Here is a 13,361-nt window from a genome sequence, read left to right as displayed (position 1 = left end):
GAAACGGAAACAGTTCGCGGCGTCAAAATAAAGTTTCAAGATAAGAGCGTCGTAACCGTGTTGTCTCTGTCCATGAAGAATTCACAACAGTATTCGTTCCGTCTGTTTCTGCTTCTCAACTCTTTCACGTTCTCTACGGAAATACTTTGAACCAATCAGCATCCTGCAGTCAGCTGTCTCCGGGCAGATTAGAGAAGTTCTGAGCAGCCGGAGAAAGAAAGGTGTCACAGGTGAGTCATCACGGTCGGTTCTACATTTTCTGAAGTTAAATCTGATTTTAAAAACTTATTTCTGGAAAAGTTGGGAAAAAAATTTTAAATGCAAGAAAAAAGAAAACAAAAATTGAAAACACAACCTGTGATTTGTTTTTTTAAAACTGTCTTGAAACTTTATTTAACTGACAAAAATACAAAGAAAAGATTTCCAGTGTTTAAACAAAAAAGGAATTTGACGCTTGAAACTTTAAAGCTGCAAATTTATGAAAGTTCATGTTGAAACTGACCTTTGACCTTTGATTACCAAAATCTATACATGTCATCCATATGTCCAAGTGAAGATCCCTCACGGCATTCCTGAGATTTTGTGTTGACAAGAATAGGAAACATGTGAGGTCACAGTGACCTTGACCTTTAACCCCTGACCACCAAAATGGTATCGGTTCGATATCGAGGCACGATGAACGTTTGGGACAAATTTGAGGAAACATCCTGGAGGCCTTCCTGAAATATTGTCTTACGGGACAGACTGGATGAGAGTAACGTGAGGTCACAGTGACCTTGAACTTTGACCTTGACAAAATCGTAACAGACAAACGGAGAACGTGAAATCAAACCGCTGGAGGCTTCAAACCGACCGTGACGTCACCCGTCGGTTTGTGAGCTTCGAGTTCGGTGTTTTGAGCCGTCGCTATCTCGTTATTTGGAGCAGGAAGTGACCATATTTGGACGAGCTGGGGGAGGAGCCGGCGGTGGATCTGACCAATCTGATTGGAAACCTGACGATACTACGTCCCGCCCACCGATAGCTGTAACCTGACTGCACCACAGGCCTGTCAATCAAACAGACACGCCCCCAAAAACAGGTCTTTTTGAATCTTCTTTTCTAATGAATGAAGGATTATTTCCAGAAGGAGTTTATCTAATGACACCGTGATGATTGACTGATGGAGTCTTTGTTGGAGCCCCTAGTGGCCTTCAGTGGTATCACACTTTAAAGAAATTTCTCAATGACCTCATTTTTCCGACCAGGAAGTTTTTGTCTATTTATATGCAGCCTGTGGTTGGAATAGAGTCAAAATAAGATGGTAAGTTCCCCGTTTTTAAACATTCAACAGGTAAACTGTAACAGGTGAGGTGGTCTTGTTTCACTTCAACAGCTAAAACAAACATTTCTCAACACCAGATTGCAGAGTTTTTACATCTTTTGCCTTCTAGCGGGCAGAATATCATGAAAAAGATTGAGGGAATGTGTAACGTGTAAGTTTTGTAGCATGAGTCCAGTATTTCCAGAAGACAGTTCAGAGGGAGGTGCTGCAGGTGTTCCTGGTTGTTACTCCGGGCTCTCACGCGTCGCCGGGTCTGCTGCTGCAGCTCGGTCCTGGTCTTCGGCCTCCTCCTCCTGTGTTTCCATGGCGACGCCATCCTACCTTTCCCTCCTCCTCCTCCACCACAGCACCACCACCACCAGCAGCACCAGCAGCAGAACGGCGACAGGAACGGAGACGACGGGAACTCTGTGCGAGCGCGAGAACTCGGCCCTCCAGCTCACCTCCATTCGGTTGTCGAGGCTCAGGTGAGACGCTGCACAGGTGTAGCTGTGTTTCCTCCGCAGCTCCTCGTCGTCAACCGTCAGCGTCTTCCTCACCTGGTAGAGGCCGTTGCCGTTGGGTAGCACCGAGCCGCCGGTCAGTTCGTCCTCGTCCACGGGCCGGCCGTCCCGCAGCAGCGTCAGGTTGATGTGGCGAGGGTAAAAGTCTGTGGCCAGGCAGGTGACTCGAGCTCCGCCCACCACCTGCTTCGTTAGGACGCGGACTCGAGGTCGAACCCGACGCATCACGAGGTTCTTCTCACGGTCCAGAAGGTTTTGAAGAAACCGGACGCAGACCGGTACGTAGAAGTTGGAGAAGAGCGTCTGGAAGTACGTACTCTTCCACACGTCCCACCAGATCTTCCAGTTGTTGCTGCCGTCGTACGTGAAGTGCGTCATGTTGTACATGATGCTTTCTACTTCCTGCCTGTTGTTGGCGCCCCTCAACATGAAGAACACCGGCTGCCCGTCCAGAACCTCACAGCCCGTCAGCCTCTGATAGACGACGACTCCTGTCAGGTTGAAGTTGTCTTTGGCCCAATTAAGTCTCTCCCTCATGTTGAAGATCATCTCCTGCAGCAAAGACGTGCCGTCCTGGCCCAGATCAAGCTCCGCCCCCTTCTCACCTCCACCCCCGACCCTAATCGCCTGGTCCATCGTGGAGTCATAGTAACCAACCTGGATGTCGTCCAGCATCAGGACAGCAGTGAACTCTGGAAACACAGTTGACCCTGAGATGGACGAAGCAAACATCCACATTGAGTGTCGTCCTGAACCTGATGGGAACAAAGCATTATGGGTAAGAGGGAAATATCAATTTAATAATATTTATAGAACTACTTTTACATTTATACATTTGTCAGACACTATATTCTGTAGTTCCTGTCTCTGCCTGTAGAGGACAGTGTTCCTCTAGTTCCTGTGTCTGCCTGTAGAGGACAGTGTTCCTGTAATTCCTGTCTCTGTCTGTAGAGGACAGTGTTCCTGTAGTTCCTGTCTCTGCCTGTAGAGGACAGTGTTCCTGTAATTCCTGTCTCTGTCTGTAGAGGACAGTGTTCCTGTAGTTCCTGTGTCTGCCTGTAGAGGACAGTGTTCCTGTAGTTCCTGTCTCTGCCTGTAGAGGACAGTGTTCCAGTAGTTCCTGTCTCTGCCTGTAGAGGACAGTGTTCCTGTAGTTCCTGTGTCTGCCTGTAGAGGACAGTATTCCTGTAGTTCCTGTCTCTGCCAGTAGAGGACAGTATTCCTGTAGTTCCTGTCTCTGCCTGTAGAGGACAGTGTTCCTGTAGTTCCTGTCTCTGCCTGTAGAGGACAGTGTTCCTGTAGTTCCTGTCTCTGCCTGTAGAGGACAGTGTTCCTGTAGTTCCTGTCTCTGCCTGTAGAGGACAGTGTTTCTGTAGTTCCTGTCTCTGCCTGTAGAGGACAGTGTTCCTGTAGTTCCTGTCTCTGCCTGTAGAGGACAGTGTTCCTGTAGTTCCTGTCTCTGCCTGTAGAGGACAGTGTTCCTGTAGTTCCTGTCTCTGTCTGTAGAGGACAGTGTTTCTGTAGTTCCTGTCTCTGCCTGTAGAGGACAGTGTTCCTGTAGTTCCTGTCTCTGCCTGTAGAGGACAGTGTTCCTGTAGTTCCTGTCTCTGCCTGTAGAGGACAGTGTTCCTGTAGTTCCTGTCTCTGCCTGTAGAGGACAGTGTTCCTGTAGTTCCTGTCTCTGCCTGTAGAGGACAGTGTTCCTCTAGTTCCTTTGCATTACTTCAGCAGCAGCTTTAAAACGTAAAAGTTCTAAAAACATCAAAGTCTGTAGGACATGATGACACATCTCAATGTTATGACCTCTTAGAAACAAAACAATAAGTCATTAAAATGATGAATCATCAAAATAATTGATAAAGATCAGACATGAACAGACCGGTGAGCCTTCGTAAAAACACTGAAGCACAGAAACTTGTTTACAGCAGAATTTCAGTACCTGAACTCGTCGTCTGGAGGAGGAACAGAGACACAAACATCAGCTGGAAGACCAACATATCGATTAATCTGAATCTGATCGATCTGTATTAAAACATATCGATTAATCTGAATCTGATCGATCTGTATTAGAAAATATTGATTAATCTGAATCTGTATTCGTTCCGTCTGTTTCTGCTTCTCAACTCTTTCACTTTCTCTACGTAAATACTTTGAACCAATCAGCATCCTTCAGTCAGCTGTTTCCAGGCAGATTAAAAGAGTTCTGAACAGCCAGAGAAAGAAAGGTGTCACAGGTGAGTCACCTGATCACCTGTAATTTACTGTTCAGCCTACAGGGGGCGCTGATGCTCTGATTTACAGAAGTTACAAACTGTTCCTCACTTTCTGTGTCTGAGTGAACTGCCTGTGTGTGTGTGTGTGTGTGTGTGTGTGTGTGTGTGTGTGTGTATGTGTGTGTGTGTGTGTGTGTGTGAGAGTGTGTGCTTGTCTGTCTGTGTGTGTGTGTGTGTGTGTGTGTGTGTGTGTGTGTATGTGTGTGTGTGTGTGTGTTTGTGTGTGTGTGTGTGTGTGTGTGTGCTAACCTTTGCCCAGCTTTCTGTCTGCAGTGGTGGACAAGGTGGACAGAGGAGCTGGAGGCGCTGTGGTGGCAGGTCCGCCATCTGCAGGACTTTGGGCTGAGCTCGCCAGCGTTGGCAGGATGGACACTTGAGCTGGTGGTGTCTGACAGCTTGTCGTCCTCGCAAGATCCAATACTGCCTTCGCAGTTCTGCAAACACCCGCTCCGTACCCGGATGGAGCAGACGTTCGTCCATGTGTTTGATGAGCAGCTTCGTTGCTGGGTGCTTTGGATCGAGCACAATCGGATGGATCTCTCCTCTGTTTGTATTCTGCAGCCTTCGTAGCCCCCCTCCTACCCGGACTAAGCAGGTTGAGGGGTCCCATTCTGGGGCGAGGCTGACCAAGCGGCTGTGGTTTGGCACCGGTTTCTGTGCTTTGAGAGCGGTGACCTCCTCTGGGAAGCTATGGGCTTGACACCTCCTCAGCAGAAGGATCTCCGCATCCTGGAGGTTAGTAGTTTGGTGATATTTCGGACCCTCGGCCGCCCCTTGAACACCCTGGCTTGCTTGACGAGTGGCCTCTACCAGCTCCTTCCATACACTGAACTGAGAAGCATCAGGGAGATGGTCCTTAGGTTCCACTGTTGTGAGGCAGCAGAACGTGATACCCTTTAGTTCAGCTGAGCTCACTGCTGTAGCATGCTCAGGCTTCTTTGGCCAGTGCTCAGCACTCTGCTTTAAGAATGGAGGCCCTTGACTCCAACGACCGGGCTCTGCCAGCTCCAAGACGGTCTTACCCCTGGTTATGTCGTCGGCTGGGTTGCTCCGGGTGTCCACGTACCTCCAGGCCTGTCGATCAGTGAGCTCCTGTATCTCAGATACACGGGTTCCGACAAACACCTCATACCTACAGGAGTCCGATTGGAGCCGCTCTAAAACTGCGGTGGAGTCAGACCAAAGGGTTGTCTGTCGGATAGTGAGCGTCATCTCGGTCTCTACGAGCTTGGCCAGTTGAGCTCCAGCTAACGCAGCGCAGAGCTCCAAACGTGGCACGGTCTGCTGCCTCTTGGGAGCTACTCTTGACCTAGCCATCACAAAGGAAGTGTGAATGTTGCCTCCTACATGTACTGTGAGGTAGACCACTGCCCCATCTGCTCGCTCGGACGCGTCGCAAAAGACGTGGAGTTCATACATATCTTCCACGGAGACTGGTGAGTAACGGCGGGGAATGGATACTTGACTGAGGTGTTGCAGCTCATTCTCCCATGTTTCCCAGGCTTGGCGGAGGGCTGTAGGCAGGTCAGGATCCTCCCATCATCTCTGTTTGGACCAGAGCTGCTGGATGAGTACTTTGGCACGCCCGGTGAAAGGCACGATGAACCCCAAAGGATCATATTGGCTAGCCAGTACCTGGTATGATGTCCCCATAGTCAGCGCTGCATGCTCAATGAGACGGGACTGATAGCTAAGAGTATCAGTGGCACAGTTCCACTTAAGGCCCAAGGCGGGCTCCAGCGGATCGGTCCGGTTCTGACTCAGCCATTGCTCCGTAGCAGAAGACCTGGTCTCAGTGGGGAGATGCGCTACCACGGTAGGTTGATTACTGGCCTACTGTCTGAGGTCGAACCCTCCCTCTGCTAGTAAGGTACGCAATTGATTGACTCTGTGCGTGGCGGCAGGCATGCTGGGGAGGCGCTCAAGGCAGTTGTCCACGTAAAAACTATGCTGCAGAGCATCAGGATAGCTTTCTCCATGGTTACGAGCGTGTTGTTGTAAAGCGAAGATGGCACAGCACCGGCTGCTCATTGATTCATACACATCTGGTGGGTCTTCACAGTGCAGATCTCTCCAGATGAACCGGAGGAGTGGTCGGTCCTCAGGCAGAAGACGAACTTGATGAAACATTGCGTGGATGACTCACAGCAACCTGATGCTGTCTGAATCATAGGACGCCGAGCAGCGACGGCCCCAACAAGGGTCCAGGTAGCAGTTGGTCGTTCATTGAGGCACCCTGATAACTGTAGGAGCAGTTGAAGACCAGATGTGGCTTCTTGTTGTGGCACACAAGGTGATGGGGGAGATACCATGCCTCCTCAGACTGGTTCACTTCATTAGGCAGAAGCTTCTTGACGTAACCGGCCCGGATAAGCTTGCCAATCTTCTCCGAATAGATAGCTGCCTTCCCCGGATCCTTCTTGAGCCGTTTCTCTGGCTCACAGATGAACTATGACTGAATGAGTCGAGCTGTTCAGTTTAGGGACTCCTCTCCTCCTCAGGAGGGGGGTTGCATAGCATTGAACTCCTTCAGTGTTGAACCTCTCCGTCTTTGTCTCTAAGAGGTTCATGGCTTCTTGGTCCTCACGGGAACGAACTACTATTTTCCCGTTACGAAATGGCAGAACGTCGAGTTGCCATAACTTCTCCACATTTCAGTACAGGAGGTCATTAGGAGGAACAACTGTGGTGAAAAGACATTGCTGCACTGCAGTTGGCTGGGATCCACACCTTTCAGCACCTTGCAAGGCCCATCCGAGGGCAGTGTGGATGGCAACAGGTCCTGTTAGCTCTTCTACGTACCGGCTTAGTGGCAGTAATCAGATGTACGTGAGATGATCTGAGCAACACCGCTGGATTGGCATTAAAGAAAGTCTTCAGTGGGATTCCACGAGGTGAGTGTGTCATCTTTGGAGTGTTTGCACTGGATAGGTCTGCTCTACCAGGTCTAGACCTGCAGCTGTAAATGCTCCCTGCACTTTGTAGCGCTTCTGTGGGTTATCTATGGGGGAGATTTGAAAGTTGACCTTTGACCCTTGTAGCTGTGTAAGGTCTGTCCGCACTGCATAGGGCAAGAGTCTCGGACTCACCGATCAACTGGAGCTGTTGGACGGCCTGTGGCGGGATGATAGTCCTCTGTGCGCCCTCATCCAGGATAGCAAAGGTCTCCATAGACTTTAACTTGCTGTGCAGCAGGACGGGGACCACTTTCAGCAGTACTTTGCTCGATGTAATGCTGGGTGTCAGGTAGACTCTGCTTTCTGTGGTCCCTGACTGTGAGTTGATGGATTGATGCTGTACTACGCCGTGAAGGACTTGGAGGTGAATACCACTGCAGTCGCTGCATGGTTTCTTGAGGTTGCACGATGAGTACGCGCACATTTCCAACAGCGCCTTCCCTCTGTTATCCACTTGTCCAGATCAACTGCTGCCTACTCTGTGATACTGCAACAGCGACTGATGTAATGTTCTTTGCTGTCACAGAAGAGGCATTATATTTTGAATGGTTTCTTAGCTTGTGTGTGGTTGCTGGAGGGGCTCTGCGGAGGAGGCCCTGTACTGTGATATACAGAGACACCTTCACCTTTGACTTTCGACGTGAACTTCTCCCTTCCATTAACTTGGGGTTGTCCAGTTTGGTAGCGCTGCACCAATCTGCTGGACAGGCGCTGCTGTTGAGCTTTACCTTGAAGCCATCCATTAAGATCTTGTAGGTTGTAGGGGTTGAGACTTGTGCTATTCAGCTTTCCCTGCACCTGCAGATACTCAATAAATGTCAGGAGTCCAGTTTTCCTCCATTTTGCCCCCGATCTCCTCTCCTCCTGTGTCCCCTCAGTCCCCTGTCTACTTGTTCTGTGTCCTCCTCTCCTCACCTCCTGTGGCCACGCCCCTCACCGGTCCCAGCAGCTGCAGCCACTCACCCCTGATCACCACCTGTAGGTGTGCTGCATCTCCCTGATCACCTCTATATGTACCCTGCCCCTGTACTCCTCTGGTTGTCGGTTCACTAGTTAGCCACCCGTCCGTCCTCCGTCTGTCCTCCGTCTGTTCTCCGTTCGTCCTCCGTTCGTCCTGTTCCCGTTCCCGTTCGTCTGGCTCCAGTTCCACCTGCAGAGCTCCCTGTCGGAGTCACCAGTCGGTGGAGTTGCCCTCCCGACTCAGAGGATATAGACTCTGTTTTTTCCAGCGGTCCTGTCCGCTGGTCTGCTGGCTGCCCTGCCAGCCGTGTCTCCCTGAGGTCCCAGAGGTGGACACAGGAGGCTAAAGACGCCCTGCAGGACTGCTTTGAGTCCACAGACTGGGATGTGCTGTGTGGACCACATGGGGAGGACATCAACAGCATGACGGACTGTGTTAAATTACATTAAATTTAATACATTAAATTCTGTGAACACACCACCGTACCATCCCAGACTGGACACTGCTTCCCCAACAATGAGCTGTGGATCACCAGTGACCTGAAGGTTCTTCTTAATAAGAAGAAAGCAGCCTTCAGGTCTGGGGACAGGGACGAGCTCAGGAGAGTGCAGCGCCACCTGAAGGAGAAGATGAGAGAGTGCAAGGACTCCTACAGGAGGAAGCTGGAGGCAAAACTCCAGCAGAACAACGTGAGGGAGGTGTGGACCGGTATGGAGGACATTACTGGGTTCAAGGGGAGAGAGAGACTAAAAAATTTCCCCTCTGGGATTAATACAGTAACTACCTACCTACCTACCCTGGATCTGTCGGTTGAGTTGCCCTCCCGACTTGGAAGCAAGTAGGTGACACCTTTTGGTTTGTTTGTCTCTTTTTATTGATGGAAATAAATACTGTATTTTGGAACCGATACCCAAGTCTGTGAGCCTACATTTGGGTCCTGGTAAACACCACCACATAACAGCTTAAGATGTTCGAGTAGCACGTGATATTTGTACTTCTAAGACAGTTCTGTATGAGGCTCAAGCAGGTTATCTACAGCCAGCTTCAGATTAGCAAACTCCTTTTCGCTGTCAGTGGAGAAGTCTGGGATTTTGGGTGTTGGCACACCGTATGCAGAGCGGTGTGGCAGACCAGGGCTGTGTGGGGTCACAGTCTGACCTGATGGCAGCTGCATCTGATGAACTGTAGATGAGTTACCTCTGGGGACAGGTAGAGTCTGCTCGAGTGCTGGTGTTGATGAAGGCACTGGAGCATAGTGAGTTGGACCATAGTTGGAAGAGGCGTGAGGCATCACTTGTGGTGAGTGGTAATGCTGTGCGGCTGGATAGCTGTAAGAGACCGCTATAGGCTCATGGACCGGAGCAGTAGCAATCAACTGTCCACGTACTTGTCCTGTATCACCACAGGAGCGAGGCAGCCCTGAGGCATGAGGCTGCAATGGGTCTGGCCTGGTAGGGTACTGCTGGACCAGAGGAGGTGTCATCATGCCTGATGACATTACAGAACACGAGGAGCCTGAACGCTCCGATGAGGCTGGAAGAACAGAATTTAGTCTCTGTTCTCCTGCTATAGGAGTGGAGGCTCTAACTTCGGTCTCGACCTCTGGTCTCCAAGACGTGTGTCCTGTTATAGGTCCACCAGCCTGAGGCTCCGTGTCCTTTGCCAGCTCCTCTGGCATTGAAAGCGAGCGACTTGGGGAGAAGAGAGACATCTGGGGTTGAGGGAGATGAGGGTGTTGATGGGGGGTGGTGCTCTTCCTGGTGTCATTACCCTCATCCATCTGTTCTTCCATCAGGAAGGAAGTGATGTGCTCCAGCAGCTCCTGACGACAACGTCTGGTTTCATACTGCTGGAGTTTGTGTGTCAGTTGAACCACTTCAGCGTCCTCTTCCTTCTCATTCCTAGAGATGGATTCGATGAGTCGTTTCAGTGAAGTGGTGTTCAGCAGGACATCGGAGCTCGGGCTGTGTGAGGCTGGACGTCTGTCCATATAAGAGGCTGCATCCTCTGCTCCTCTGTAGAGTGGGAGGGAAGGGCAGGTCGCTGTGGACTGTAGGCGAGGACGTAGTCCTCAAGATGTTTGGGGACGCGATGATGTCTCACATGACGCTGTTGATCTTCGAAATGAGGCTGTTGGGTAAATCTATCTTCAGATGCCATCTTCTGTGGTAGTCAATTAATCCGGCTCGAAGGACCATTTGTTGGGGATTCGACCCAAGAGGCTGGTGTACAGATGAGTATTGACCACTACAGGGTTCCAGTCAGAGAACACAGACATCTGATGGTTCCACACGTTACTGGATTGAGTTTAGCACACAGTATTATAACTTGGAGACAGATGGAAAGATGGAATGATTGACAGGTGGAATGATTGACAGATGGAGTTTCTGAAATAAACACAGAAAGTGAATTACAGAACTGAATTATCAGCAATAGTTAACCTTAATTAAGCATTAATACACATTCACAGGAATACAGGCTCGCTAGCCAGATTATCCACTGAGCTCAGCGTTGGGCTATTATTTGAACGGCTAATTGCATAACAAACACTTACTAACACCAAATGCACTTAAGAACATAAGTACAGCTATAAAAGGAACCGTTTACCACATAAATCCAAAGTTACAGTACTATGACATCATCAATGACTCGATCTGACCATACTGTCGGTCCTGCGTAGCATATACGATTAGCGCAACCGGAAACGGAAACAGTTCGCGGCGTCAAAATAAAGTTTCAAGATAAGAGCGTCGTAACCGTGTTGTCTCTGTCCATGAAGAATTCACAACAGTATTCGTTCCGTCTGGTTCTGCTTCTCAACTCTTTCACGTTCTCTACGGAAATACTTTGAACCAATCAGCATCCTTCAGTCAGCTGTCTCCGGGCAGATTAGAGAAGTTCTGAGCAGCCGGAGAAAGAAAGGTGTCACAGGTGAGTCATCAGGTTCGGTTCTACATTTTCTGAAGTTAAATCTGATTTTAAAAACTTATTTCTGGAAAAGTTGGGAAAAAAATTTTAAATGCAAGAAAAAAGAAAACAAAAATTGAAAACACAACCTGTGATTTGTTTTTTTAAAACTGTCTTGAAACTTTATTTAACTGACAAAAATACAAAGAAAAGATTTCCAGTGTTTAAACAAAAAAGGAATTTGACGCTTGAAACTTTAAAGCTGCAAATTTATGAAAGTTCATGTTGAAACTGACCTTTGACCTTTGATTACCAAAATCTATACATGTCATCCATATGTCCAAGTGAAGATCCCTCACGGCATTCCTGAGATTTTGTGTTGACAAGAATAGGAAACATGTGAGGTCACAGTGACCTTGACCTTTAACCCCTGACCACCAAAATGGTATCGGTTCGATATCGAGGCACGATGAACGTTTGGGACAAATTTGAGGAAACATCCTGGAGGCCTTCCTGAAATATTGTCTTACGGGACAGACTGGATGAGAGTAACGTGAGGTCACAGTGACCTTGAACTTTGACCTTGACAAAATCGTAACAGACAAACGGAGAACGTGAAATCAAACCGCTGGAGGCTTCAAACCGACCACGACGTCACCCGTCGGTTTGTGAGCTTCGAGTTCGGTGTTTTGGGCCGTCGCTATCTCGTTATTTGGAGCAGGAAGTGACCATATTTGGACGAGCTGGGGGAGGAGCCGGCGGTGGATCTGACCAATCTGATTGGAAACCTGACGATACTACGTCCCGCCCACCGATAGCTGTAACCTGACTGCACCACAGGCCTGTCAATCAAACAGACACGCCCCCAAAAACAGGTCTTTTTGAATCTTCTTTTCTAATGAATGAAGGATTATTTCCAGAAGGAGTTTATCTAATGACACCGTGATGATTGACTGATGGAGTCTTTGTTGGAGCCCCTAGTGGCCTTCAGTGGTATCACACTTTAAAGAAATTTCTCAATGACCTCATTTTTCCGACCAGGAAGTTTTTGTCTATTTATATGCAGCCTGTGGTTGGAATAGAGTCAAAATAAGATGGTAAGTTCCCCGTTTTTAAACATTCAACAGGTAAACTGTAACAAGTGAGGGGGTCGTGTTTCACTTCAACGGCTAAAACAAACATTTCTCAACACCAGATTACAGAGTTTTTACATCTTTTGCCTTCTAGCGGGCAGAATATCATGAAAAAGATTGAGGGAATGTGTAACGTGTAAGTTTTGTAGCATGAGTCCAGTATTTCCAGAAGACAGTTCAGAGGGAGGTGCTGCAGGTGTTCCTGGTTGTTACTCCGGGCACTCACACGTCACCGGGTCTGCTGCTGCAGCTCGGTCCTGGTCTTCGGCCTCCTCCTCCTGTGTTTCCATGGCGACGCCGTCCTACCTTGCCCTCCTCCTCCTCCACCACAGCACCACCACCAGCAGCACCAGCAGCAGAACGGCGACGGGAACGGAGACGACGGGAACTCTGTGCGAGCGCGAGAACTCGGCCCTCCAGCTCACCTCCATTCGGTTGTCGAGGCTCAGGTGAGACTCTGCACAGGTGTAGCTGTGTTTCCTCCGCAGCTCCTCGTCGTCAACCGTCAGCGTCTTCCTCACCTGGTAGAGGCCGTTGCCGTTGGGTAGCACCGAGCCGCCGGTCAGTTCGTCCTCGTCCACGGGCCGGCCGTCCCGCAGCAGCGTCAGGTTGATGTGGCGAGGGTAAAAGTCTGTGGCCAGGCAGGTGACTCGAGCTCCGCCCACCACCTGCTTCGTTAGGACGCGGACTCGAGGTCGAACCCGACGCATCACGAGGTTCTTCTCACGGTCCAGAAGGTTTTGAAGAAACCGGACGCAGATCGGTAGGTAGAAGTTGGAGTAGAGCGTCTGAGCGTACGTACTCTTCCACACGTCCCACCAGATCTTCCAGTTGTTGCTGCCGGCGTACGTGAAGTGCGTCATGTTATACATGATGCTTTCTACTTCCTGCCTGTTGTTGGCGTCCCTCAACATGAAGAACACCGGCTGCCCGTCAGCCTCTGATGGACGACGACTCCTGTCAGGTTGAAGTTGTCTTTGTCCCAATTAAGTCTCTTCCTCATGGCGAAGTTAATATCCTGCAGCGCATACGTGCCGTCCTGGCCCAGATCAAGCTTCGCCTCCTTCTCACCTCCACCCCCGACCCTCTTCGCCCGGTCCATCGTGGAGTCATAGTAACCAACCTGGATGTCGTCCAGCATCAGGACAGCAGTGAACTCTGGAAACACAGTTGACCCTGAGATGGACGAAGCCAACACCCACATTGAGTGTCGTCCTGAACCTGATGGGAACAAAGCATTATGGGTAAGAGGGAAATATCAATTTAATAATATTTACAGAACTACTTTTACATTTATACATTT

General features: G+C 49.5%; 1 protein-coding gene and 1 pseudogene across 1 annotated transcript; both read right to left on the bottom strand.

Moving 5' to 3' along the window:
- Nucleotides 1-386: 386 nt before the first annotated feature.
- LOC138215014 (major histocompatibility complex class I-related gene protein-like) lies at nt 387-2,578 on the bottom strand. The gene has a single exon (XM_069176944.1). It carries the CDS (start codon nt 2,563-2,565, stop codon nt 1,642-1,644), a length of 924 nt encoding a protein of 307 aa, XP_069033045.1. The 5' UTR covers nt 2,566-2,578; the 3' UTR covers nt 387-1,641.
- Nucleotides 2,579-11,105: 8,527 nt separating this feature from the next.
- The window catches only part of LOC138215010 (hereditary hemochromatosis protein homolog), a 3,249-nt pseudogene continuing 993 nt past the window's right edge, over nt 11,106-13,361 (bottom strand).

This window comes from Embiotoca jacksoni, unplaced genomic scaffold (assembly GCF_022577435.1).
Source record: "Embiotoca jacksoni isolate LCO1_2020_lvr unplaced genomic scaffold, fEmbJac1.0.p SCAF_106, whole genome shotgun sequence".
Taxonomy (NCBI): Eukaryota; Metazoa; Chordata; class Actinopteri; family Embiotocidae; genus Embiotoca; species Embiotoca jacksoni.
This window is presented reverse-complemented; position numbering and strand designations above follow the sequence as displayed.